Consider the following 23,966-nt stretch of genomic DNA (forward strand, 5'->3'; position numbering starts at 1 on the left):
AAAAAACTTAGCTGCTGACGCCCAGTGAAAGAACTTTAGCTAAAGTAAACAAACTTAGCTGAAGTCCAGCCAAGTGAATGTAAAGAACTGTTGTTATTGATGCTCAATGAACGTAAACGTAGCTGTTGATAACCAGCAAAAGACTTTATTGTTACCTGTCACTGTGTTAGTGAACCATAGTTCGACATAGATCAACTTGTCGGTTAGAGATCTTCCTACTCCGTATCCGGCGCATTTTTTGTGACTTTTGTGTATTATCCCAAACGACCCTCAGATCGATTCATTTTACTTTTTAAACAGATAAACCTTATGTAGGTTTTTAGTGCTTTTGAATAAGCGAACATTGTAATGGAGGAGATTCCAGCAGATAAACCATTGGAAGCTTCAGGTTATGACATTAACGGCGATGAAGATGAACATTCTCAAAGGCCTAGGCGTGACATTAAGCCTACTGAAAAAGGTAGAGATTACCAGATTGAGATCAAAACTAGAAACTTTGCAAGACAACGAACACTCTTGGAACGAGCAATCGGTGAGGTAGTAACAGAGCTTAACCAAGAAACTCCTAATCAAGAGTCGTTAACCAGTCAGAAACAAATTGTTTTGAGCATGTACAAGGATCTTGGTGACATAGAGAAAGGTCTTCGTAGTATTGGTAGCGGTGAAACCATTCAGGAAAGTTGGGATGATGTTCAGAGAACAGTTCAGAACATTATGTTTGACATTGATCGAGCTCTTGACAGACAATCGACTAGCGTGCAGGTGACTAAGAAGCCTACTTCCAGGCATAGCAGTGTTACACCTAGCGTTGGGTCATCCACCCACAAGTCAGCCAGTGTTAAGACTGCCAGCCATAAAGCAGCTAGCATTACGTCAGCCATCCACAAGTCAGCTAGCCACAAGTCAGGTATCAGGAGATCAGGTAGCCAAGTAGCTTCTCGCGCCGAGTCTCTCCGCTCTAAAAGTGTTAGCTCTGAAGACACTAAATTGGCTCTTAAACTAGAGGCTGCATCCCTGGCCATAAAAGTGGAAGGTGACGCAATAAAGGAAGCTCAGTTTAGTGAACTGGATCTCTTACAACAACAATATGCTGAGAGAACAGCAGCTAGGCAGACTGAGGAAGCTGAGAGAACTGCAGCTAGGCAGACTGAGGAAGCTAAGAGAAATGCAGCTAGGCAGACTGAGGAAGCTGAGAGAAATGCAGCTAGGCTGATCGAAGAAACTGCTAGGCAGGCTAAGGAAGCTGAGAGAATAGCAGCTAGGCAGGCCGAAGACGCAGCTGAAGCAGCTCTTGAAGAGATTAAACAGAAGAAGGCTTTGAGACAAATTCAGTCCACCGAATTGAAAATTAGCTTAAGAGAACAACAAGCTATGTTACAAGTATTGGAACAAGGTGAATCCGTTCAGCAGGATCTCCCTGATCTACCGTCAGTTGATTTGTTGAACTCTAGGTTCCACCCTCGTCCTTTCGTTCCCTTGTACAGTCTTGTAGCCCCTCCTCTAAACAATGAACAAACAGCGATAGGAATAGGGACAGGTGCTGCCGTCATTGCTGACCAAGGGACACACCAGACATCCTTGGACGCCACGTCTGTTCCTGTCTGCCAAGCTGCCGTCATTGCTGATCAAAGGACACACCAGCCAGCCATGGACTTCACGTCTGTTCCTGTCTGCCAAGCCGCCAGCACCCGTGACATCTCTACTGTCAACGCTGCTGTCACCAACTTCGTCGCAGGAACCACAACGACTGAGCCACGACAGCACGCGTTACCTGTCGTGGACCTCGTCGTTGGAGTCAACGCCTCTACAAGCGCCGCTACTACCAACAACGCCACATATGAGGCGTACGGACCTCAACGTAGAGAGGATGTCAACGCCCCCCATCACGTCGGAACGAGCGCTCCTTTCGTCCATCAGGAGCCCTTCACCAACGCCCCCCATCACGTCGGAACGAGCGCTCCTTTCGTCCGTCAGGAGCCCTTCACACCCAACTACACGACGGCTGCAACTACATCCTCCATGCGGCCTACAGCGCTGCTGACCACACTGCAGCACCCTCTCGGTGCATACACTGGTCAGCCGCCTCTGCACAACGTTGGACACTCAACGACAAGCGTCACAGGCTCTCGCCCGCCTGATCTCGACCACACAGGTTGGTCCTATCACCTACCAGAGACAAGGGAAGGTGATGAGACGCAAGGACAACACACCTACTTCCCAGAAGAACGTCACCAACGCATGGACCACAGACGTTTTCAAGTTACCCCACCCTGTTTCCCCTATGATACCCACCTACATCCCAAACCAGAGCCTTTCGTGCCCACATTCCTGGACCCACATCAGACCACCCCCAAAGTTATTTGGGGAAACGAAAACGCAAGGCCCCCTGCGTACATGAACTTTGACAAGGAATGTCATGCAGATCGTCCATTTGCCACCTACCCCCCGTCTGCGTACTACCAACGTCCACTTGCTACTCCTGCCAAGCAGGACACTCCTATGGACTCTCTCGCCAAAACCCTATCAGACGCTCTGATGATCAACCGTTTGCCGATGCAGGAGCCGTGCATTTTTGTTGGTGACCCTCTCCAATATCCAATTTGGAGGTCGTCGTTTTCGTTCCTCATCGAGAGACAAAACATAACCAGCAGTGAGAAGTTATTGTATCTGCAACGGTACATCGGAGGTCAAGCAAAGGAGGCCGTGACCGGCTTCTTTCTGCTAAGAGAAGGTGATGCCTACGAGAGAGCCATGGAAGTGCTGGAAAATCGGTTCGGCAACTCATACGTCGTTTCGCAAGCTTTCCGGACCAAGCTGGACGAATGGACCCCAGTCAAAAGCAAGGATCCCAAGGGACTCAGAAGTCTGGCCGATTTCTTGCAGCAATGTTCCGTTGCTGCCCAGGAAGTTGGTGGACTGAGCATCCTGGATGATGCCCAGTACCTACGGAAGATCGTCGGAAAGCTCCCAGACTGGATGAGTCACAGATGGTCTAGAACAGTTGCTCGAACCAAGGTTGAAAAGAAGAGGTATCCTCTGTTCAATGAACTCGTGTCGTTCGTTACTCTCGAAGCAGACATTTCTAACGACCCTGTTTTCGGCTTGACAAGTGCATCGGGGACACCAAGAAAGTTCACAACGAACCTGTCAACCCTGACAGAGGATGTCACCGCATGTCTGCACTGTCAACTTCCGGACCATGACGCTGGGACATGTAAGGAACTCATAGAGAAGCCTCTGGTTGAGATACGAGATTTTCTGTTCAAGAACCGTATCTGCTACGGATGTCTCAGAAGTAAGGATCACCAGAGCCGTCAATGTATGCAGAAACAGACGTGCAAGAAGTGCAAGAAGGCTCATCCCACTTGTCTTCATGATGACAATTTCAAGTATCAGAACAGTATGAGTGAAACCAAAGGGGCGAGTGAACACAAGAACAATTACCGTACCTCTGCTGCTGACGTTCAAGAGCCACTGTCATCGTCGACCCCTACGGTGTCTGCTCTTAAGGCCAGCGAGGAAAACAGCATCGGTTTCACGTCTATGATCGTTCCCGTTCTCGTTTCCAGTGACTCTAACCCCAACGTAGAAGTGCTGACGTACGCACTACTGGACACTATGTCCAACGCCACTTTTGTAGTGCAGTCAGTGGCTGAAGAAGTTAAAGCCAAATCGCAGCCGACTACACTCAGGGTCTCCACACTGACTGAGGACAATGCTATGGTCTCCGGCAGGAAGTACTCTGGATTGCGTGTCCGCTCTCCTACCTCCAGTGAGTTTGTCAGGCTCCCTTCTGCCATCTCACGACCTTATCTGTCCGTTGACCCCACGCAAATCCCCACCTCAGAGACTGTCAAAGCTTACCCACATCTCCAACACCTGTCTCCTAAACTGCCCCCCTTGTACCCTGACTGCGAAGCAGGCCTCCTTATTGGCTACGACTGCGCTGAAGCCCTCATGCCCCTAAACGTTGTCCAAGGACTGCCATTTGCAGTAGAGACTAAGTTAGGTTGGAGCATCGTCGGCAAGGCACCGCATTCCGTCGCCTTTGATGGCATAGGCTCGTCCATGCACGTAGTCGTCAAGCCAGGATCAAGAAAAGAAGAAAGTGCAGCTCACGTCTACAGAATACAGGTGGATGAGGTATCGTGTACTGACCTACTACACGTTATGGAGAGAGACTTTGCTGATAGTGACACAGGATCCATGTCTCAAGACGATGTGAAGTTCATGAAGATCGTGAAGGAGAACGTGAAGGTCAACGAAGCTGGTCACTATGAGATGCCTTTGCCTTTTCGTCCAGAACAACCGTCTCTTCCTGACAATAGAGGTGCCGCAGTCAAGCGTCTCGTGGGACTGAAACGCCAGTTTGAGAAGAAGCCTGGGTACCGTGAAGACTATATCAAGTTCATGAACGTGATTTTGGAGCGAGGTGACGCTGAACTGATTCCCAAGAACGAAGTCGAGGTCCCTAATCGCTGGTACATCCCACATCACGGCGTGTACAACGACAAGAAGCCAGGAAAGATTCGTGTGGTTTTTGACTGTAGTGCACGTCACCTAGGCACGTCCTTGAACGATCTTCTCCTACAAGGCCCAGACCTAATCAGCTCCCTTTCCGGCGTTCTCTGTCGTTTCCGCAAGGGTCCCATAGCATTTTCCTGTGACGTGGAAAAAATGTACCACCAGTTTCACGTCTCCGAGCCCCATCGAGACTTTCTGCGCTTCCTTTGGTGGAAGGACGGTGATACGAGTGGCCAGCCGCTTGACTACCGCATGAAGGTGCACATCTTCGGGGCTACATCGTCACCAGGCTGTGCAAACTTCGGCCTCAAGCAGGTGGCAAAGGACAACGCCACAATCAGCGCCAAGGCATCAGCCTTTCTGCAGCGTGACTTTTATGTCGATGATGGACTTCAAGCCAAAGACTCTGTTGAAGAAGCAGCAGATGTGCTCATGAAGGCCAGAGAAATTTGTGAACACGGACAATTGAGGCTGCACAAGATAGTCTCCAACTCAAAGGAACTTTTAGAGTACTTCCCCGACTCTGAAGTTACGTCAACCAAGGCCACAGAACTCGCAGTTCCTTGTAGCACACCAGAAATTGAGCGGACTCTTGGCCTTCACTGGTGCACTGATGATGACACGCTGGGTTTCACTGACAACCCCAGACTGGGTCCCTCGAACAGAAGAGGAGTTCTCTCTACAATTGCATCAGTCTACGACCCCCTTGGTTTTCTGGCTCCCTTTTTGCTGACTGGAAAATTGATCCTCCAGGAACTATGTCGCCAGGAGCTCGGCTGGGACGATCCGTTGCCACCATCACTTCAAGAACGTTGGGAAGAGTGGCTGAAGGATCTATCCCGTCTGGGTTGCGTCAAGGTACCCAGGAACTACTTGCCTACAGACTTTGGCACCGTGAAGAATGTCGAGCTACATCACTTCTCAGACGCGTCTACAGCAGGATACGGCCAGTGTTCGTACCTTCGCTTTGAGAATCATCTAGGCAACATTCACAGTACGCTTGTAGTCGCCAAAGCACGCGTGGCTCCGCTTCGACACGTCACTGTCCCTCGTCTGGAGCTAACGGCAGCAGTACTTTCCGTCAAGATGGCAAGATTTCTTCAAGAAGAACTGGACTTTGAGAGCATTGAACATTTCTTTTGGACTGACTCTATGATTGTACTCGCTTATTTGAAGAACGAGTCCAAGCGTTTTCACGTCTTTGTCGCAAATAGAGTCCAACAAATACGTCAGTTCTCACAGGCCAGTCAGTGGAATCATGTTTCTACAAAGGAGAACCCAGCTGATTATGCATCACGGGGATTGTCTGTGAGTGACCTCATGACATCAGAGTGGTTCCATGGTCCCGCATTCTTGAGCCAGTCCCTTCCGGAATCAGATGACTTTTTCGAGATCCCAGATGACGATGTTGAGGTGAAAGTGTGCAAGGCTACTACCTCTAAAGAAGTGTCTGTCCAGTCGTTTGAGCAGATCGCCCAACGATTCTCCTCCAAGACATCTCTGATAAGAGCCATGGCTGTTTTGGTACGCAAATGCAATGCCATTAAGGGGCACCAGTCATCTCCCCTTGAAGTGCTTGAAGTCACTGAGAAAAAGTTCATCGTATGTCTTCAGAAAGAACATTTTGAACGCCCAACGCCTTCTTTACGTAACCAGCTTCAGGCACTCAACGCTCACAAGGACGTTGATGGAATACTGAGAGTATACGGTCGCTCTCAAAATTCATCATCCTCTTCAGTTGACAAGTTTCCCATACTACTACCTCGAGACAGTCACTTCTCTTTCCTGGTGGCTCAGGACTGTCATGCTGCGATAGCCCACCAAGGGAGAATGTTCACGATCAACCAAGTACGAGCCAGCGGTTTCTGGATCATTGGCATTCGTCACGTCGTCTCCTCGTTGGTGCGCCGCTGTGTTCACTGCCGATGGCATCGCTCAGGGCCAGCTGGACAGAAGATGGCCGACCTCCCTCTAGAGCGCCTTGACCCATCCCCACCGTTCACGTACTGTGGCATTGACTGTTTCGGCCCATTTCACGTCAAAGATGGACGTAGGGAGGTGAAAAGGTACGGACTGATCGTGACGTGTTTTGCCTCTAGGGCAATCCACATTGAAACCCTGGATGACATGTCAAGTGATTCCTTCATCAACGCCCTACGCATTGTTGTCTCCATGCGAGGAAACATATCACGCATTTGGTGTGACAAAGGAACGAACTTTGTAGGTGCATGCAACGAGTTCAAACTGGCATGGAAGGAGATGGACTCTGAACGACTGACATCAAAGATGCTGGAAAGCAAATGTGAGTTCAAGTTCAACCCCCCTGCAGCTAGTCACATGGGTGGCGTTTGGGAGCGTCAGATCCGAACGGTACGCAGCATCCTGAATGGTCTTCTCAGAAGATCAGGCCAGCGTCTCACTACTTCATCACTTCGTACGTTCCTATACGAGGTGATGGCCATCGTGAACAGTCGACCACTGTCTGTCGAGTCATTGGAATCGGCAGATGGACCACGCCCTTTGACCCCCAACCACGTCCTCACCATGAAGTCAGGTGCCATCCTTCCGCCCCCTGGTGTGTTTGAAGATCCAGACCTGTACGCCAGGAAACGTTGGCGCTGTGTCCAGCGGATGGCAGACGAATTCTGGCTGCTATGGAAGAGCCAGTACCTTTCACTCTTGCAGAAACGTCGTGTCTGGCAACGTCCCCAGGCAAACGTACAGGTGGGAGATGTTGTTGTCTTGCATGACCAGAACTTGTGCAGATCAGAGTGGTGCATGGCTCGTGTAATCGAGGTGATGCCTGGATCTGATGGACTGGTCAGACGAGTGAAAGTGCATGTTGGAACAAAGGATCTAGACAATCACGGCCGTCCCACTGGTGATAGTCGCATATTAGAGCGACCTATTCACAAAATGACTGTGTTAGTAGATCGTGAAAATCACAAAGACAAAGCTGTGTAGGCAAACTGAAAGAACATTGAACTTTGGAGTGTTTTTCCAATTTGACAGTTGTTGATTGTTGCGGTTTGTTTTTATACCAGATGATGTAACGGACATTTATGGTTTAAGTGGTGCGGTTTTTTTTTTATGCCGTCGAGTAAATGACTAGTGGCATTTAGTTGAAACGAGATGTGTTGAGACACTGAAAGTGATTGAACCATAATATTGTTGTGTAAATGTTTTGCAACACAATGATTTTGAGTTGTAAATTTGAAATGTCTAAATCTGCGTTATTCTTCTTTTGATATAAGGAATATGTTTGTACAAAGGTTTCTGAAGTAAATTATATTAATATAATTTCCGGTGGGAGTGTGCATGCCGATGTGGCATGCAGTCACCTACTTTTGTTGTAATTACGTTTGCTCAAGCCATTGCACGATGTAAAGAGAAGTAAACCGTGTTTTTATTGTGGCACCTTGTTGTGACCCGTTTTGTGGAGCGTTAATATTTTTACGTGAGATTCACGTGCTCCTTGTTCAGTTGTTGTGACCTGGTTTTGGTCGGAGCGTCACAAACTGCGTCGTTTTAGTTCTAGAACACCGTGAGATTCACGTGCTCTTTTCCGTGTCTTGATTTTGAGGTGAGCCCTGCGAATCTGCGTTGCAAGTTTTAGAATACGTGTGACTCACGTGTTTTTAGCTTTGTGATGTCAGCTAGTTCCTTGGTCTTCTTTCTGTTAAATATACCGTTTTAAGTTTTGAGCATGCACGGAGTGCGTGATCGGTTACTGATTGGTTGTAAAATAGTAGTTTCACCCGATTCTGTCTTAGGAATGTTGTTGGTTGGTCAATCCGGTGACCTTTGACTTTTGAATAACTATTCCATGTTAGGTTTTTGTTTCCATAAATACCGCTGCTTGACTCCTGTCTCGTCAGTCGATCTGAGGGTTTTAGGAAGCGTTTGGTTTTGATGTAAACGTATGAAGGTTATCAAGTGAACCAACGGAGTGTTTCTTATGTTTTAACGTCAACGTAATGTTCTTGGAGACAGTTGTTTCTCAAGTGTGATTCGTTTTGTGCCCTTCGTTTGTGAGGCAACACGTTTTGGTACTGCTGGTCAACCCACACAGCGCATAAGGTAATTTTGTTGTTACTTGTTTGTGTTGTGTTTTTGGTCGCCATTTTGTAATGACTTTGTGAGTTGTTTATGTATAACGTGAGTTGAAAGTCTGACTTGTTGTAGTGTTTCTTTATTGTGTGTTCAACTGTTCTAGTGTTGTGAACGTACAGCAATGTTTTGTAGACGCTAGAAAGTCGCTAATGTTTATAATGATAACTTGTGTTTTCTGTGGTTAACGAAGTTCGAAGTGAAACGTTTTCTCCGACTTTTTCAGCCTTACGTTAAAAGAATTTAGGTAAAAGAAGCTTGCGGTCTGTGGTGATCGTTTGTAAACGGGCTTATTTCTTGTAACGTTATTGAGGGAAAGTGGATGAGTAAATATCTTGTTTGTGACTTTGATTAACGCAGGAACGTTGTCGTTAGACTTTTTTGGTATGACAGTTTGCTTTGTATTCCTGGCCTGATGAGTCAACGTTTTGTATTTTTCTGAAAGTAGCCATTTTGGTTTTAAACGTATGTATGCTAAGTTTCTTGAGTATTCTTAGCGCTTATGGTATTGTTGAACGTACGGAACGTAATTCTTTATTGTTGAACGTACAGAACGTAACTCTTTATTGTTGTTGAAGGACTAACCAACGAGTGTTTGGTAATTGTAACTTTCTTGTCTGTTTGTCTTCTCCTGTCTTGTGATTGTTTATTTTTCTTGTATTTACTTCTCGTGTCTTGTTAATGCTTTTGATACTTTTGCCATGTCTAATAATTTGTTTTCTTTTCTCTTTTTCTTTCTGTCCATAAGTTTTTTACCGCAATAAGTAGTATCGCAATAAGTAGTATCGCAATACGTAGTATCGCATTACGTGGTACTGTAACTATATATCTATACATTACTGATCCCTAGTGTCAGATGTAAAATAATAAACCAGTACTTTTGCGCGTTATCGCTTGTAACCTGTGTTTGTCATTTCGTATGAACAATATGTAGTACCAGCCTCGCTCACGAAGGCGCGCACACCAGCACACACACAAACAACGCACGCACAGACACGGATTGACACACACTCACAGAGATAGGAGATAGAGAGCACACAAACTCATGAATAACAACTTTCAGTTCATTTATCAAGTTTTCAACTGAAATGACATGAACTTACAGTATTTACAAAACGGACAGAGATCACATGTTTCCTAATACCATTAGTACGGCTCAAACCTTTGTATGCCTAAGCTTTCTTGAGCTTCACTTATTACCATTTCGTCAGTTGTTGGTTTTTCTAATTGCAAGATGATTTCTCGCAAGTTTCAAGATTACTCTGAATATGCTCACATGTACAACATTCTTAAATTCAGAAGAAAAGCAACTTATATCAGCTCAACTTCCACACTTTTTTCTCCAGCAACTTACAAAATAGTACAAAATGTTTCAATTAATACTAAGTCTGACAATAGGCGATATTCAGAAATAACTGTCAGGTTGTTATGGGTAGTGGAAGAGTTGCTTTCCCTTGTTTCCATAGAAACACTGAGGCCAGCTTTCAATGTCACGTGTAGCTTTCAATGTCACGTGTAGCTTTCAATGTCACGTGTAGCTTTCAATGTCACGTGTAGCTTTCAATGTCACGTGTAGCTTTCAATGTCACGTGTAGCTTTCAATGTCACGTGTAGCTTTCAATGTCACGTGTAGCTTTCAATGTCACGTGTAGCTTTCAATGTCACGTGTAGCTTTCAATGTCACGTGTAGCTTTCAATGTCACGTGTAGCTTTCAATGTCACGTGTAGCTTTCAATGTCACGTGTAGCTTTCAATGTCACGTGTAGCTTTCAATGTCATGTGTAGCTTTCAATGTCACGTGTAGCTTTCAATGTCACGTGTAGCTTTCAATGTCACGTGTAGCTTTCAATGTCACGTGTAGCTTTCAATGTCACGTGTAGCTTGCCTCAGTGTTACGATATCATATAAAAGCAAGGAGAGAAAAAAAGGAAAGCAACTTTACCACAACCCATAAAACCCTGACGGTTATTTTCAGAATTTGTCTATACAGAAAAAAAAAATCATCAGCTCAACTTCCACACGTTGTTTGTATCTTTCATATTTTTCACTTTTTCAACAGAACAGAATGTCAAAATGCCAGAAACTCGCAAAATGTTTCAATTCATAAGTCTGAAAATTTGTCCCAGTGAAACACAGCACAGGAAACTAACTAACTACCCAGCCTGCTAACACAGTTGAGTGTGGCAGTTAGTGAACGGAGGCGGTGGGTGGAGGGATGGGGTCGACGAACTCCCCGAGGTACTCCTCGTAATAGGCTCCCTGGCGCCAGGGCTTGAGCTCCCAGGGAGCGCGGTCCTCGAGGCGAGTCAGCTTCACCCCCAGGTCCTCCAGTGTGGGGCAGCCCGTCGTGATGTCCGTCACAAACTCCTGCAACACGCATAGGTACACCATTGGAATCCCCCTTTTAACTCATTGTCTCATATCCGTACCCACTCATATGGCTCTATCTGACCAGGTCTGGATATATCCGCTCAGACTGTTAGCTTCAGTCGCTTCCTGTAACGCCTGCATTCCAGCGTGTTGATACAGTTACCACACAGTTACTACAATTCTGAGTGACCTGCTGCAGCTCAGCTCGTCTCGGCTAAAAAAAACTTGGTCAACATAGGTGGGGTAAAAAGTGTTAAGACCTCAAACACGCTGAGAGAATCAGGCAGGGAGTCTTCAAATGGAGGCACATTTACAAAGGTTAAGAAGAGAAATGTGAAAATAAGCAAGACATTAAAAAGGAGGAAGTCCATATTGGAGGGTCTTACAAGGGGTAAATAACATTGGAATAAGTTTCGCCATACAGTGGCAGTTGACACGCATTGCGTCTTTGGCACAAAACATATAGATGCCTTTTTGTGTGTTTTTATTTTTTCCACCTTGAGGCGGCATTGGCTTGTCTAGTTCACCTTCAGCTCATTCACAATTGGCTTCCTCAGATAGGAGGCGAAGGTAAACTAGACAAGCCAATGATGACTCAAGTATCCTGACAAGACAGAAGGGGAAAAAGGAATAAAACAAATACTGTAGAATGGGAGCAAGACAGACACTGAGGCGTTGAGCAACCTACCTTTTCCAGCTTGTGCGCGGAGTAGAGTGGCTCGGCGGGTGCCATGTTCATGGCGTATGCCTTCATTCTGCAATACACCAAGCTTTGCTTACACAACCAGCAGTACAGCAACTAACAATCAGTATCGTTCTTCACACAGTTCACAATGACACATACATCAAGCTTTGCTTACACAACCAGCAGTACAGCAACTAACAATCAGTATCGGTTTTCACACAGTTCACAATGACACATACACCAAGCTTTGCTTACACAACCAGCATCCAGCAACATGATTAAGGTTGTTCAGACAATTTCATACATAAGGCAATATTCAACACCATCTTCACACAGCAAATGCTAAGTGACCGAGTTAGGTCTGCTAAGAAATCACACAGCTTTTATTGCAGGATGGAAATTCCGAAACCTGTCATCTGTCTAAGCATTTCAAACCCGTACTCTCTCTCTCTCTATCTCTGTGTGTGTGTGTCTGTGTGTGTGTGTGTGTGTGTGTGTGTGTGTGTGTGTGTGTGTGTGTGCAAGTGTGTGATCTATGTGTGTGTTAGAATGCGCAGGACCAGCACATAGGAGTGCACACGTTACACAGAATGTCTGTGTACTTTTGCTGAAGATGATATTTTATGCACATTCAACAAGTCGAGTATCTGTGTGTCACCTGAAGATGATATTTTATGCACATTCAACAAGTCGAGTATCTGTGTCTCACCTGAAGATGATATTTTATGCACATTCAACAAATCGAGTATCTGTGTGTCACCTGAAGATGATATTTTATGCACAATTAACAAGTCGAGTATCTGTGTGTCACCTGAAGATGATATTTTATGCACATTCAACAAGTCGAGTATCTGTGTGTCACCTGAAGATGATATTTTATGCACATTCAACAAGTCGAGTATCTGTGTGTCACCTGAAGATGATATTTTATGCACATTCAACAAGTCGAGTATCTGTGTCTCACCTGAAGAGAGGACTGAGGTATGAGCGCTTGACGTTGCGGAATCGCATGACGCGGTAAAAGTAATCAACCAGATCAGCAAGGTAGTACCTCTCTGGCCTGTGGGAGCAAAACAAACAACCTGTGTAAGTGAGATCAGCAAGGTAGTACCTCTCTGGCCTGTGGGAGCAAAACAAACAACCTGTATAAGTGTTCATTCATATTGATCAACATGAAATTCATCAAGAGAAGTAAAAAATGAACAAAGCGGTGAAAATACCGCAATCCATGGTTTGTGTCTTATTTGCTGAACGTAGATTGGATTTTCTGAGTTCATATCAGTAGACCATTTACTACCATACCATACAGAACTATGAAAACTAATATATAATACCAACTAATGACACAAAAGCGAGAGACAGAGAAAGACACAATGCAAGCATCAAGAAAGACACAATGCGAGTAAGAGAGAGAGGGAGACGTACCCGACCAACTCATAGGTCTGTCCTACAGCCATGGGATCCTTGATAGCGTTCACCACACCCTGCGCCACGTCCTGCACCTGTTACCATAGTAACACACATACAAACAAATGATTTCTCAATCTAAATCAACAAATAGCCATGGAAACTACGTGTTTTTTCATGTACACTCTTACACAAACAGACCCAGATCAGGCCTGACACTCAAGACTCGCGTAACTCACGTAACTCACGTAACTCACATCCAAACTGAGTTTTAATGACTGTAAGTAGCGGCAATAACATTTCAAACGACCACAGCTTTGTTTCTGGTTTTGAAGAAATTTGTTTTGTCCTAAAACAGAGAATACTGAACTGCAGTACATTGCTTCTAATAATCACTCTTTCACTGGCTGCAGGTTGCTTTGAAAGCTCACAATTTCTGCATAATTGACACGCGAAGTCAACTTCATGATGCCCGCAGCATGAAGCTTGGCAATGAATGTATCGTGAAGGAAGGCTCTTAGAACTCAACATGTTCAGAGTAAAGACCCACACTGTAAAGATCAGACATCAATGATAACAAATCCACTCGAGTTTTGGTAGAACACAACAACAACGTAAAACAACCCATAAAACTGATTGCTATAATCCACTCACATAGACAGGCTGCTTGATTGTGGCGTCTCCTTTCTTCCACAGCGGTATGGTGCCATGCGCTCGCCTCCCTGTTACAAAAAAAATAAAAAAATAAAAATGAACACTTATCAATCGCCCCACACAAGAGCTTACAACGATGTACAATAGCAAAGCGCACACACACACTAAAATAAAGGTAATATTGCTCAAAAATATTCTTCTGATTGCGCTTGTGTACCAGCTCAGTCTGTTTCAGAAAGACACTGACACTGACACTGACACATTTACTTGAGTATGGGCTTGCAGCACTTTTCAATGGGAGATACATGAGAACCACAAGAAAATTAGAATACAACAAATACAAATGTATGCAAAATACACACTTGTTTGTTCCAAGCCTACCTCTATCAACTGTCCGTTCAACCAGGGATGTCTAGTATATATATATAGTACTAGATGAATACCCGCTTCGCCGGGTACGGCTGCGCCGGGAAGAAGTCGATCCGAATACCCGGCTGCGCCGGGGACCCGGCTATGCCGGGTGTACGCCGGCGCACCGCACGGAGGAAGGGAGATAATCGCGGCTGAAAACACTGGAGAAGATAAGGAAGAGTTACTGGGAATGGATTCAGAGAAAAACCAAAATCGGATCAGCGCTGCGCGCTGAGAGCACGTGTTGAAATATCTCATCGATGAGGTTGTGTCCGGGGTGTAGCTGAATATGGTCTCCAAATTTGAAAAAGATCCACCGAGAACTTTGGCCGTGTATCGCGGACACACACACACACACACACACACACACACAGACAGACAGACACAAGTCGTATATATATATATAGATACAACCAAACAAGGAAGAAATCAAATAACCAAAGGGAAGGAAGCGCCCGAAACGCATACAACTTGTGTAATAGAGTAAGCGAGAGTTGTACGGAACCTTATCTCCTGGCACCTGAGAGAATAACAAGCATTGAAATGAACAAGCGACTTCATCCTCAAAAGAACACAATCACTGTCTCTGTGTTAGACATAACAAGACACTAAAGGTGGCGAAAGATTAAACCTGTTTCACAGACACAAAGTATATATGCAAGGCATGACAAACAATTTGTAGCAAAAGGCGGAACTCACAGAAGTTGGCGTAGTATCTGAGGAACCTGTCTTCTTGTCCGTAGATGTCCGCCGGCCGAAAGATGGTGGCTGCTGGGAACTCCTCCCTGACCGCTAGCTCCCCCTCCCACTGAAACACACAGTGACCACCGCTCAGTACAAGAGTCTTGAAATGGACACGGCATCATATCGTCCTGTCAGGTTACCCTCATGGCTAGTGATTGAAATGGACACGGCATCATATCGTCCTGTCAGGTTACCCTCATGGCTAGTGATTGAAATGGACACGGCATCATATCGTCCTGTCAGGGTACCCTCATGGCTAGTGATTGAAATGGACACGGCATCATATCGTCCTGTGAGGTTACCCTCATGGCTAGTGATTGAAATGGACACGGCATCATATCGTCCTGTCAGGTTACCCTCATGGCTAGTGATTGAAATGGACACGGCATCATATCGTCCTGTCAGGTTACCCTCATGGCTAGTGATTGAAATGGACACGGCATCGTATCGTCCTGTGAGGTTACCCTCATGGCTAGTGATTGAAATGGACACGGCATCATATCGTCCTGTCAGGGTACCCTCATGGCTAGTGATTGAAATGGACACGGCATCATATCGTCCTGTCAGGTTACCCTCATGGCTAGTGATTGAAATGGACACGGCATCATATCGTCCTGTCAGGGTACCCTCATGGCTAGTGATTGAAATGGACACGGCATCATATCGTCCTGTCAGGTTACCCTCATGGAAATTCGGGTGCTTTCTCACTGGGGAAAGCAAGCTGCCATTAAAAATAAAAGTAACTAAAACACCACCCATTTTTTCCAATTTTTCCTGCATATGACGTTTATCTTTCCAAGCCCTGAGACTTTCCCTGTGATCTTGGGATCTTTATCATGCCCATGCGAGCACACAGGGGTGTTAGGACACCAAAGAGAGTCTAATAAAGTTATCTCTGGGAAAAAATCCCTTGCCAAACTTGGGGATCGAACCCACATCGATAGCGACAACTGGTTTCAAAGCCATTGTTGCTACCCACTGTTTCTTAGATCACAAATAAAGTTGTTTCATGTTTCCCAGTCCCCTGACTGACCCTATTCTTTCCTCCCAACTCGAGAAATTTTTTGACCCTTCAAATAACAGAACAAGAAGGGCAAAGCCCATACGACTCACATGCTTGACCTTGACCTTTACATGAACTAAACCTAGCAATGACATCATACACTAAGAACTGCTTTACACATTTTTCCTACCAAAATACATGTGACCTTGACCCAAGGTCAAGGTCATCCAAGGTCATGCAAAACAAAGCTGTTAATTCAAGACATAGGAAGTACAATGGTGCTTATTGGCTCTTTCTACCATGAGATATGGTCACTTTTAGTGGTTCACTACCTTATTTTGGTCACATTTCATAAGGGTCAAAGTGACCTTGACCTTGATCATATGTGACCAAATGTGTCTCATGATGAAAGCATAACATGTGCCCCACATAATTTTAAAGTTTGAAACAGTTATCTTCCATAGTTCAGGGTCAAGGTCACTTCAAAATATGTATACAATCCAACTTTGTGACCTTGACCTTGAAGCAAGGTAAACCAAACTGGTATCAAAAGATGGGGCTTACTTTGCCCTATATATCATATATAGGTGAGGTATTCAATCTCAAAAACTTCAGAGAAAATGGGAAAAATGTGAAAAATAGCTGTTTTTTTAGACAACATTTATGGCCCCTGCGACCTTGACCTTGAAGCAAGGTCAAGATGCTATGTATGTTTTTTGGGGCCTTGTCATCATACACCATCTTGCCAAATTTGGTACTGATAGACTGAATAGTGTCCAAGAAATATCCAACGTTAAAGTTTTCCGGACGGCCGGCCGGACGGACGACTCGGGTGAGTACATAGACTCACTTTTGCTTCGCATGTGAGTCAAAAAACAAGTCGCGTAAGGCGAAAATACTATATTTAGTCAAGTAGCTGTCGAACTCACAGAATGAAACTGAACGCAATGCCATTTTTCAGCAAGACCGTATACTCGTAGCATCGTCAGTCCACCGCTCATGGCAAAGGCAGTGAAATTGACAAGAAGAGCGGGGTAGTAGTTGCGCTAAGAAGGATAGCACGCTTTTCTGTACCTCTCTTTGTTTTAACTTTCTGAGCGTGTTTTTAATCCAAACATATCATATCTATATGTTTTTGGAATCAGGAACCGACAAGGAATAAGATGAAAGTGTTTTTAAATTGATTTGGACAATTTAATTTTGATAATAATTTTTATATATTCAATTTTCAGAGCTTGTTTTTAATCCGAACATAACATATTTATATGTTTTTGGAATCAGCAAATGATGGAGAATAAGATAAACGTAAATTTGGATCGTTTTATAAATTTTAATTTTTTTTTACAATTTTCAGATTTTTAATGACCAAAGTCATTAATTAATTTTTAAGCCACCAAGCTGAAATGCAATACCGAAGTCCGGGCTTCGTCGAAGATTACTTGACCAAAATTTCAACCAATTTGGTTGAAAAATGAGGGCGTGACAGTGCCGCCTCAACTTTCACGAAAAGCCGGATATGACGTCATCAAAGACATTTATCAAAAAAATGAAAAAAACGTTCAGGGATTTCATACCCAGGAACTCTCATGTCAAATTTCATAAAGATCGGTCCAGTAGTTTAGTCTGAATCGCTCTACACACACACACACACACACAGACACACACACACACACACACGCACATACACCACGACCCTCGTTTCGATTCCCCCTCGATGTTAAAATATTTAGTCAAAACTTGAATAAATATAAAAAGAAGTAATCAAAGCCTAAATGAAGCCTTGTACCTTGGAGCGCAGAAACTTTGACCCCTCCTTGCTGTAGATGGGCTGGGGGGTGGGGCTGGCGTTGAGGGAAGAGAAGTGGATCAGCTTCTCTACACCAGATTCCCGCGCCAGGCGAGCGATGCGTCGCGCTCCTTCCACGTGCACAGCGTCGAAGTCATAGTTCCTGGGGAAGATTCATGAATTAATAGAGAAAAATGCTTGCAAAGTCAGATGTCTGTCTGTCACACACACACACACACAGTGTTGTTCCCAGACATGGAGGACAATAGGTCAGTTGGACCTGGATTCAAAATATATATATCGGTCAAAACGTCCTGGCCAGAAAATGTTTGTGTAGAAGCATATCCTGCATATCAAAACTATCGGACATTCGACTGGCCTTGGGTCAGGACAAAGAAGTCGAAGCTTAAGGTCAAAGAAGTATGCATAAATGCCAGAAGACCAAGGCTCTGAACAAAACTGAAACTGTATGCTAAGTCAGTTGTCTGAGATGAGTACCCACAGAAAGTCTGCCATGTGAACAGCAATTAACATTCAGTGGATCCCTGACAGTGTGTGCGTGTGTGTGCGTGAGCGCACGCTGTTGCTATTGTACATCGCCGTGAGCTCCATAGTGAGAAGAGGCGATTAATGTTCATTATCATTATTCTTATTATTACTGAGTTCTGACTGACCTGGTCTCCCACTCCCTGCCCACCAGGTTGATGACCACGTTGGAATACTTCATCACCTTGCGCACAGCCTCCTCATCGTTCAGGAAATAGGGCTGTGTCACAAACAATGGGAATTTAGTAATGCACAAATACAAGCTTTAACGGAGTTAAGAACACACCCACACAGTCAAGCAACATTCACCAGAAAAAATATTACAACACCCACACATGCATACACAAACAAAATGACACACAAAATGACACCTACACACAAAATGACACCTACACACACAATGACACCTACACACAAAATGTCACCCACACACACTTTGACACACACACACATTGACACACACACACATACAGTGGAATCCAGCTATAACAAACATGGGTATAAATAAATCCCTCTTTTAAGAAACTGCCATTGATTTCTCGGCAGACAGCCTTCTATTTCTTACTTGTCACTTTCCGGCTACATCGAACCTTTTGAACTCATTTGCATAACGAACCCCTCTTTTAACAAGCACGTTTTCATCGCCCCAGAGCCGTTTTGTCTCTAAAAGTCACAAGGCTACAACGAACTGATGTCAATAATTGTCTCCAAAGACAAAAATACACAAACACAAGTGCACATCGCGTGATGAGCGAACTCTGAACAAACAGCGGGAGGTGCACGGAACAGCCACCGCCACTGTGTTGACCCAGAACCGCTCCCAACACCAACTGCCACAGAAGCACGTGTTGCTGCCAATACCCTACGTCGCTACTTGCAGGCAAAGTGCAGCGATGTCTGTGACTTGGATATGATCTCCAAATTGGAGTGTACAGTGGAGAAGTGTGCCAGTTCTGAGCAGCGTCAGACAAACATTCTGGACTTTTTCAAAACAGCTTAGTACGTGTGTCGCGGCAGTGTCAGTGTGTGCAGTGTCTTTTTTGACGGACACGGAGATTGATCAGAATGTACATGTACATGCTTTTACACGACTTTTTAAATTTTACTTCTAAAATTGTGACAGTAAAGTGAACATTTGAACTATGCCTCTCTCTATGGATTATATTATGAAGCTGTTGAAAACATGCAGAGATTGTACTCTCCAAGGAAAGATCGATGGGACGATCATATGAAGGTGAGTGGGAAAACTTGTCTTAAGGCCATTTAGGGTTGAAAACTCTACAGCGAATTCCTGATATAACAAACTAAAATGTATCTCCCTTGAGATTCCTTGTACCCGGACTCCACTGTACATGCACACACACACACACACATTGACACACACACACAGACATAAAATCACATACACACACACACACACACACAGACACAGACATAAAATCACACACACACACACACACAGATTGACACACACACACAGACATAAAATCACATACACACACACACACACACACATTGACACACACACACAGACATAAAATCACACACACACACACACACACACACACACACACACACACAGACATAAAATCACACACACACACACACACACACAGATTGACACACACACACAGACATAAAATCACATACACACACACACACACACACACATTGACACACACACACAGACATAAAATCACATACACACACACACACACACACACACACACATTGACACACACACAGAGACATAAAATCACACACACACACACACACACACACACACACACACACACACACACACACACACATTGACACACACACAGACATAAAATCACATACACACACACACACACACACACACACACACACACATAAAATCACATACACACACACAGAGACATAAAATCACATACACACACACACACACACACACACACACACACACACAGACATAAAATCACATACACACACACACACACACACACACACACACACATTGACACACACACAGAGACATAAAATCACACACACACACACACACACACACACACACACACACACACACACACACATTGACACACACACAGACATAAAATCACATACACACACACACACACACATTGACACACACACACACACATAAAATCACATACACACACACAGAGACATAAAATCACATACACACACACACACACACATAAAATCACATACACACACACACACACACACAGACATAAAATCACATACACACACACACACACACATATTGAAGAAGAGTCAAAACAGAAGCACAGTCACAAAGAGCAGAGTAGAATTCGTACAAAGAAGAGCACTTGTCCCAGATCGCCACAAAGACGAAGACGCTCCACCTCGTAAGGGTCCCCTCTGTACGGGACGACCACCTGTGACCCAATCTTACCTGGAACAGGTATGTCATACAATTCAGAGCAAAATACAATCATGATTATACAGTGGAACCTCCCGTTTCAACCTCCATAAGTGTGAGAAAATCAGGTCCTGGAAAAAAAGGGAGTCTTAAAATGGAGGTTGATTTACATTAAGGTTATAAACACAAATCTGAAAAAAACAATGGAGGTCTTAAAATTAACCTGGAGGGTCTTATCTTATCTGGATTCCACTGTATATATTTCAGTTCGCTGTGCTTTGCTTGCAGTTTTATAAACACCAATGGAAAGTACACATCTGACTCGTTTCCACATTTCTGTCATCTTCATTCAGCACTTTGAGTTTGACTTGCATTCACAGGCAATTTTAACCAGCACTGACTCACACCATAATCACTTTCTAGTAGCCCTAGTTGCAATGTGTAGCACACAAAAACAGCAATTTTAACCAGCACTGACTCACACCATAATCACTTTCCAGTTGCCCTAGTTGCAATGTGTAGCACACAAAAACAGCAATTTTAACCAGCACTGACTCACACCATAATCACTTTCTAGTTGCCCTAGTTGCAATGTGTTGCGAGAGAAAACAGAGCTATATATATGTTTCTTCTATAACGTACATTAACACAAACGAGATAAAACAGAGCTATACGTTTCTTCTATAACGTACATTAACACAAACGAGATAAAACAGAGCTATATGTTTCTTCTATAACGTACATTAACACAAACGAGATAAAACAGAGCTATATGTTTCTTCTATAACGTACATTAACACAAACGAGATAAAACAGAGCTATATATGTTTCTTCTAAAACGTACATTAACAGTAACACAAACGAGATAAAACAGGCAGATTAGAACCATCGAAAAGGCAACTGACCGAGTCGGTTGCAGACATATCTGCCCACAAACCCCGATGCTCCAAACACGGTGGCAACAATACCGCTGAACGAAGAGCGACCGCCTCGGCCTCGCTTCATCGCTGGCAGATCTTGGCTGCTGTGACGTTTGCTGATAACCACAGTGGCAAGGATGCGGGGCATTTGTTGGGGAGCATGACCTGTGGGATAATCGTAGAAAGAAACAATCTTCATTCAGTGAATAAACTAATATTGGTAATCTTGAACTTTAGCGTGTTAAATTAATAGCTCAGAATTCAGAGGCATTTAAGTCTCCAAATTTGTAGAACCTGCACTTGTAATCATAACAACTAAACAAGTCATTTTAGATCCTTTTGAAGTTACAGAATGAACTCCGATGAACTGTACGAATGCATTTCGTTTACATGAGTCAAAGAAGGAATTATCCGTTACTATGAGCGAACAAGGGAGACAACTCTTTTGTGTAAATGATGTCCCATGGTTGACAACGCACGCCATTTTCTGTGCATTTTCGTCGATTGAACAACCAAATTAATTAATTATGCTTAAGTTTGAAGCTCAATCCGTCAATTAATTTCACGACAAATGTTCTTTGGCTTGCTTACATGGTCTTGTATCAAAAATAAGTCAAGAATGTCACTGGAGTCTGAACTATGAATTTAACACGCTAAAATTCAAGATTACCCTAATATTTTATTCTACTACCTTCTCATCGCATAATTGTATAATATTTGCAAATTTTTGTTCTCTGCAGACTGCAGATATGTTCAGATTTAGTTTCGTCCAAGTGTTGATTTTCTGCATTATTTCAAAACAGCTTTGCACTCCATGATCTGGTAGTTCGATGTCACTCGGTAGAGCAATTACTTCAAGTATTGTTCTGGGTTTCATCTAGCAGCAACTAATTAAAAACAAGAAGGGCAAAGCCCATACGACTCACATGCTTGACCTTCTGCTTTACACATTTTTCCTACCAAAATACATGTGACCTTGACCCAAGGTCAAGGTCATCCAAGGTCATGCAACACAAAGCTGTTAATTCAAGACATAGGAAGTACAATGGTGCTTATTGGCTCTTTCTACCATGAGATATTATGGTCACTTTTAGTGGTTCACTACCTTATTTTGGTCACATTTCATAAGGGTCAAAGTGACCTTGACCTTGATCATATGGGACCAAATGTGTCTCATGATGAAAGCATAACATGTGCCCCACATAATTTTTAAGTTTGAAACAGTTATCTTCCATAGTTCAGGGTCAAGGTCACTTCAAAATATGTATACAATCCAACTTTGAAGAGCTCCTGTGACCTTGACCTTGAAGCAAGGTAAACCAAACTGGTATCAAAAGATGGGGCTTACTTTGCCCTATATATCATACTAGATGATTACCCGCTTCGCCGGGAAGAAGTAGAGCCGAATACCCGGCCGTCGCCGGGGACCCGGCTTTGCCGGGTGTACGCCGGCATCGCCGGCGCACGAAGGAAGGGAGATCTAAAAATAGTAACGTGCAGTGACCTTCTAAATATATTAACGTACAAACGGGAATATCGATTGACGCCGGCGCACGAAGGAAGGGAGATCTAAAAATAGTAACGTGCAGTGAAAAACGAAAATCGGTTCAGCGCTGCGCGCTGAGAGCACGTGTTGAAATATCTCATCGACCAGATTTTGTGCAGGGTGTATCTGAATATGGACACCAAATTTGAAGCAGATCCATCGAGAACTTTGGCCGTGCATGGCGATCAATCACACACACACACACACACACACACACACAGACACAAGTCGTATATATATATAGATATAGGTGAGGTATTCAATCTCAAAAACTTCAGAGAAAATGGGAAAAATGTGAAAAATAGCTGTTTTTTAGACAACATTTATGGCCCCTGCGACCTTGACCTTGAAGCAAGGTCAAGATGCTATGTATGTTTTTTGGGGCCTTGTCATCATACACCATCTTGCCAAATTTGGTACTGATAGACTGAATAGTGTCCAAGAAATATTCAACGTTAAAGTTTTCCGGCCGGCCGGACGGACGGACGACTCGGGTGAGTACATAGACTCACTTTTGCTTCGCATGTGAGTCAAAAACAATATCAAATATTGTCTGCACTTTCTCGTTTTACCTGTAGCAGACGATTACAAGCAACCTTGTCAAAGTCATTGAAAAATCTCCAAGTAAAATGTAACAAAAAGTAATACATATCCGAAAGAGTTTGTGCATTCAGTAAGCATATGAATTGATGGATGTCTGAATGATAGGTTGCTAAGCTTTCAAGGATGAACAAACGAAAGAAACAGAGGAAATAACGTACGGTGAATATGAGCGGCGCTCTTCGCCACAATGGACGCCATGTTGGATTACTGAATAAATGTGGACTGGGTAAAGGAACGAGTTACATTTACTGAAACATCTCAGAGTTAC

At 44.0% G+C, this 23,966-nt stretch overlaps 2 protein-coding genes across 3 annotated transcripts; one reads left to right on the top strand and one right to left on the bottom strand.

Moving 5' to 3' along the window:
• The first annotated feature begins 714 nt into the window (after window positions 1–714).
• LOC138972034 (uncharacterized) lies at window positions 715–7,572 on the top strand. The gene is made up of 3 exons (XM_070344874.1): window positions 715–1,380; window positions 3,646–7,121; window positions 7,569–7,572. The coding sequence occupies exons 1-3, from the start codon at window positions 715–717 to the stop codon at window positions 7,570–7,572; spliced, it is 4,146 nt and encodes a 1,381-aa protein (XP_070200975.1).
• Window positions 7,573–9,684: 2,112 nt separating this feature from the next.
• Window positions 9,685–23,919, bottom strand: LOC138970467 (NADH dehydrogenase [ubiquinone] 1 alpha subcomplex subunit 9, mitochondrial-like). 2 transcript variants are annotated; one of them, XM_070342927.1, is made up of 11 exons: window positions 23,857–23,919; window positions 21,535–21,714; window positions 20,565–20,662; window positions 18,369–18,460; window positions 17,695–17,857; window positions 14,861–14,969; window positions 13,751–13,818; window positions 13,115–13,191; window positions 12,654–12,749; window positions 11,693–11,759; window positions 9,685–11,001 (listed from the first exon to the last, which is right to left on the bottom strand). In XM_070342927.1, exons 1-11 carry the CDS (start codon window positions 23,894–23,896, stop codon window positions 10,822–10,824), a joined length of 1,170 nt encoding a protein of 389 aa, XP_070199028.1. In that variant the 5' UTR covers window positions 23,897–23,919; the 3' UTR covers window positions 9,685–10,821. The 2 variants fall into 2 exon arrangements, with proteins under 2 accessions (XP_070199028.1, XP_070199027.1); XM_070342926.1 differs by having other exon boundaries at window positions 12,654–12,809.
• Between the last annotated feature and the right edge of the window lie 47 nt (window positions 23,920–23,966).

Source organism: Littorina saxatilis, linkage group LG7 (genome assembly GCF_037325665.1).
Source record: "Littorina saxatilis isolate snail1 linkage group LG7, US_GU_Lsax_2.0, whole genome shotgun sequence".
In the NCBI taxonomy this organism is placed as follows: domain Eukaryota; kingdom Metazoa; phylum Mollusca; class Gastropoda; order Littorinimorpha; family Littorinidae; genus Littorina; species Littorina saxatilis.

What these genes read in the sequence shown, in the direction of transcription:
- LOC138972034 (XM_070344874.1), top strand. Translation starts at nt 715, where the DNA reads ATGTTTGACATTGATCGAGCTCTTGACAGACAATCGACTAGCGTGCAG. An exon ending in AACAACAAGCTATGTTACAA is followed by an intron (nt 1,381 to 3,645) that starts GTATTGGAACAA and finishes TTTGTAGTGCAG; the next exon opens with TCAGTGGCTGAAGAAGTTAA.
- LOC138970467 (XM_070342926.1), bottom strand. Translation starts at nt 23,896, where the DNA reads ATGGCGTCCATTGTGGCGAAGAGCGCCGCTCATATTCACC. An exon ending in GGCAGGGAGTGGGAGACCAG is followed by an intron (nt 17,858 to 18,368) that starts GTCAGTCAGAAC and finishes AATCTTCCCCAG; the next exon opens with GAACTATGACTTCGACGCTG. An exon ending in TACCTCAGTCCTCTCTTCAG is followed by an intron (nt 11,760 to 12,653) that starts GTGAGACACAGA and finishes GGTGTATTGCAG; the next exon opens with AATGAAGGCATACGCCATGA.